The 4,909-nt window shown below is 45.9% G+C and overlaps 1 protein-coding gene across 1 annotated transcript in view; it reads right to left on the bottom strand.

Moving 5' to 3' along the window:
* CELF4 (CUGBP, Elav-like family member 4) overlaps positions 1 to 4,909 on the bottom strand; it is a 695,746-nt gene that overhangs the window by 59,001 nt on the left and 631,836 nt on the right. The window contains exon 9 of the mRNA XM_009331557.1: positions 1,381 to 1,524. Within this exon, the coding sequence (XP_009329832.1) occupies positions 1,381 to 1,524 (144 nt within the window). The remainder of the gene's footprint in view (positions 1 to 1,380; positions 1,525 to 4,909) is intronic.

Genomic DNA, 4,909 nt, shown 5'->3' with positions numbered 1-4,909 from the left:
GCACTTGCCGGTGAAGACTGAGGCAAAAAAGTCATTGAGTACCTCTGCCTTCTCCATATCCCAGGTAACCAGGTCTCTTGTTTCGTTCCGGTGCGGGCCCACATTTTCCCTCACCTTCCTTTTATCCTCGATGCACCTATAGAAACTTTACTTGTTGCCCTTGATGTCCCTGGCCAGATTTAATTCTATCAGGGCTTTAGCTTTCCTAACTTGATCCCTGGCTGCTTGGAAAATTTCTCTGTATTCCTGCACATGTATATATGTATAAAATGGGATTAATGGTACTTCCCTCCTGTACACAAATCTAGCACAGAGTACAAGAGGGCCACATTTTACCACCAAATGGATGAAGCACCTAGATGCACTGTCACTGCCTGCAAATGTTCCTGTTTCATCTGCTCTAGAGAAGGCAGCCAAAGTCACCTGGCAGTATTGCATCTGCCTGCTGCAGGGATCTCCTCTACCTTCCTCTGAAATATCTGGCAGAGACCAAATTACCTGAACCTGATCTTATCTTGCAGGTCCTTGTTAATTGTAGCCTAAGGAAAGGTAGTTTTGCCAGAGGCATCCATTTCAGGGCTTCGTCAGGAGCCCAGCTCCCTGCACATTCACACTCTCTTGGGGCCCAGGGTCCAGGTTTGGTATGTAAGTAGGATACCTGAAGTTAGACAATGCAACACTGCTTTAAATAGCTGCTGCATTTTCCCAGTGTGCTTAAATCATACTGTTTAGGGGAGCCAGGGTTGTATGTGTGCATATGCCTGTTTGTCCATTTTAGTATTATCTAGCATGCTTTCAGGAATCTAAAAGCACTTCTGTCAACAGCTGCTGTTTCATCCTGTGGTGACTCCAAAGGTACCCACAATGATGCACGGTGCAGCAGGGGCCTGGCCGAATGGAGCAGAGAGCCGTCTCCCCCATTCAGCTCAGCCTTCATGACCTGGTAACAGAGGAGGGCCAGAAAGGTATTTGTGCCCTCACAAACCTTTGGCACCAGATGGTGCTGATATGGGACAGAGAACTAGGACAAGCTGAATTCAGGTCTATTTTATCCAAATCCTCAAAGGCTAGTTGTGTTTGGATTTGACAGCAATTGCTTAGGCCCCATAGGAAGTGTCTTACATGGGTGCACACATGATCACGGTTTGGTTACTTGCTAGAAGAAGGTATTGCACCTCTGAGGCTTGCCTGGGAGATGCCCTCACCTACCCCAGAGTGGCATAGCTCAGGTTGCTCCCATCGTGTAACTGATTTAATGGAGAAATCACTGGTTCCTCCTCTGCTCTTGTAATTTGTTCCTCTGTTCACGTGTGCTTTTGTGTCATTCTAGGTGCTATCCCTGTTCCCGTGAACATGCATGTAGTCAGTGTCTATACTTACTGCCTGTGCATAGGCGCCATACGCTCCAAACTGGATGGCCATGGGGTTGAACATGCCCATTTGTCCTGCCATTTGCTGCATGCGTCTCATTGTACGCTCCTTGTCTGTATCTGCAAACTTCACCACCAGGCTTGAAGAGGCTCCCTGCAGGACAGGAAACAAAAGGAAATACATGAGGGAAATAACCAGCTACACACTAGCTCATGCAATCCATACATATAACATGGATTTGGTAGCATGGGATCCAGCTGACGCTGATTTATCCCATGCAACCTCTCAAGCCTTTTGAATTGGACATTTTCAAGAGGCTGAGAGCATCAGGAAGGAAGGAAAGCACCCTGGAGGGTGAATGACTGAGGCCAGCAGCCCGGTTCCTAGTTTTCTCCAAAATTCAAACTTCCAGGCTGTCACTAACATTCTCTTTGCAAAAGTTGTTGCCTTATTCTTTCAACATATATAAAACCTTTTGGCCCAGCAGGTTGTCCTCATCAGAGGACAAAGATCTGGACTCAGTGCAGCAAAATGTAGGAGCCTTTGCTGGATAACGTGGTAGGATTTGTGAACTGATTTATTTTGGTAGAATCTGTTAACTCTGTGCATGCCAGCCCCCCTGAGCTGCATCACCCTTTCACACTGCCTTGTCTTGTAACCCCCATGTCCAGCGAGAAATCCGTGCCCAGCCTTGGAGACAGGATTCAGTATGCTGAGCAGAGTGTATGTCTCATCACGAAGCAGCATCTCTTCAGCACTGTTAAACTAGGGGAGCAAAAATAGTGCCTGATGGACCTGAGTTTCCTCTCCATGAACAGTAGGAAATAGAAGCTACCACAAAAGAGCACACATTTAAAGTTACACTCTTCCAGGAAAGCTTTACAATGTTTGGGCTATGTCTGCAGTCAACACTGGTGCAGAACTACAGATGATCATCAGAGCTGGCTGCAGAAGTCTGTGAAAAATGTAGAGCTTTTGGGAATGAAAGAAATCCCTCTCCTCCCCAAAATGAGATGAAAGGTCAGTAACTGCGATTCTTAAATTTCTGATAGGAGGCAGAGATGGGAAGAAATAGATCTGCTTAGGAAGGAAGGCACTGATGTTTTTTTGGCTGGCTCCAAGGACGTCCTAACTTCATGGGTTGGTTGATTCCCCACAGCGTGGTCTCCCCAGGGGAAGAGGGGTGCAGTGGAGGGGGGATCCAGCAGCAGCCCCGACAGCAGGCAGACAGTTGCCTCGGGAGCTGGGGAGCCACTGAGCCTGGGGAGATGGGCAGGTGAGCTGCCAGGAGACTGACAAAGAGCAGCTAAAATCATCACGCTCCCATGGTACGCTTCCCTTTTGACACACTGGTATTCGTTGATGGAAATACAGTCAGTGGGGAAATTGCCAGCTCAGCCTCCGGCTGCGGCAGTAGAGGTAGACCAGCTCTGTGCCAGAGGAGCTGGGCTCTTGTGGGGCCCTCATTTTTCTAGCAGAGGTGGGATTGCCTGGGATTTGCACAGGGACAGTGTTATTAAGTGGCTTACACACACCCCTGTGTACCTGTAACCAGAAAAAAATAGTCTCGGTGAAGGCAGAGTTGCTCTGCTACAAATTGGGAATAGTGTAGTAAACCACAACTATGGACGTACATATGCGTAAGTCCAAGCTATGCATATTCAGTAGCCTCTCCAGATCCTCAGTAATGAATAAAGACTTGAGGAGTTAACATGCTAAAAAAAAAAAACCAGTCTAAGGCCACACAATGAGCGATGTTCCCCTGGATTAGCAGCCTGTTCTGGGAGGAAGTGATTTTCATTGGCAAAGGATCTTTCTTTTTGACCTGTTAGTCTCTCTCTAATAAATCTATAACCCACTCAAACAATGTGGTGAAGAGCAAGGGGTTGAAAGAAGTGCTTCAGGAAAACAAAGGGATGGAGAGATGAATGCTCTATTCAAGGGTGGAGAGCAGTTTTCAGAAGTTATTATAAGAGCTAAACAGAAAGTGGGGGGGAGGGGGGGGACAGAAGAAAAAAAAACCTAGCCAAAATTCCGCTGTATTTCTGCTCAAGGCTGGGCAACTTTTAATTTTTTTAAATCACATGATGTAGTTATTGATCTTTCCCCAAATCACACTCCTAATTGCAGCTCATCGACAAATGAATATTTTAATGCATACATTTCCTGCTAATTATCACCTGGACTAGTCCTTAATTAGATTTCAACACTCATTTAATTAACCCTGATCCAGGAGACTGTTTGGTAACCTGAATCTAATGATTTAAACCTATTTGCAGCTGTATTGGAGGGAGGCACTGGTTCACAGCAGATTGGGCTGTTCAGAGCTGCTGTCGTGATTTGCAGAGCAGAGGCTGCAGCATGGTGGGCACAATGCAGCATGGAGGATTTTGAAACTGAATATGGTGAATGAGTATTCATCTCTGCAAATGGGTTTTGAAGATGTGACCTGTTCTAGTTAACAGGACAGAGAGGTGTAAATAACTTGGTGCCTTCTTCCTTCCCCTTTCTCTCTCTATTTGCCCTGGAAGTCTTAGGGCCAGAGAACTGCCTCAGGAAATTGCTGATGCCTCACGCTGTTGAAAACCAAGCTATTATTGTAGATGGCATCATGAAAACATGGGTAACCTCCACATGAAGTTCTTGCCCCTGGAGCGTTCTTCCCTCCTGATGTGACTCGTAGTGACTGCACAGCAGCTGTTTGACCCAATGGGATCTAAGACTGCCTCTTATGAGATGTTTTTCTGGGTTGCCTGTCACAGCAGGACTTCGGGCCTCTTTGAACATCACTATTGTATACACAGGGCAGAAAGGCCATTGACAAATAGAAGCAAGTTAAAGCACACACTACAAAGGAAGAGGAGAAAAAGGAGGGTTTTTTAAGAGCGCTCTGCAATGACATGCGCATGTAAGCAGTTGAAGATATGTAGCCAGTAGAGATGCTGCATTGCTTTTGAATATGAAGATTGACCTTGGGATTGATGCTTTCTGTATGTGGTTCCTCATGTGCAGCCCTTTCACATGGCCCAAAGGAAATCAGGCAGTAAACTCTATCAGATCACACAGTGCAGGATTTTTAGCAGAGGAGCCACCCAGTGCTGTTCATCTACAAGCAGCACAAGACTACTTTCTACTCCAGTGACTCCTACTAACCCACTGGGTAACATTAGAAATACCACAGAATGGGCCAGATTTTCCATGGGGTAGAAACTGCAGAGCCCTTCATCTGGACTATTTATTGCTTCTACTAGCAGTTAAACCATGGTGTAAATCAGCCGTTGTCTGCTGACAAAGTCAATAGGTCCTGTCTGCTAGGTCATTTATTAGTAATACATAATCTCCCTCTTGCTTTCTCCAGGTGTTGGACTGGACCTTATATTTTGCCAACCCCCAAGAGAGTTACAATGGGTAAGTCAATAATGTTTGAAATGTACTTTGAGATCTGTGTGTTAATTCTGCATTTTACTGAGGGAAGGACCTGTTTATTTTTCTACCCTGCAGATCCACAGTCAAAAGAGACTATCATGAAAGTGAACAT

The sequence above is a fragment of the Pygoscelis adeliae genome, unplaced genomic scaffold (genome assembly GCF_000699105.1).
Source record: "Pygoscelis adeliae isolate BGI_AS28 unplaced genomic scaffold, ASM69910v1 Scaffold68, whole genome shotgun sequence".
Lineage (NCBI taxonomy): Eukaryota > Metazoa > Chordata > Aves > Sphenisciformes > Spheniscidae > Pygoscelis > Pygoscelis adeliae.
The sequence above is the reverse complement of the archived record's forward strand: the minus strand, read 5'-3'. Positions and strand labels throughout refer to the sequence as shown.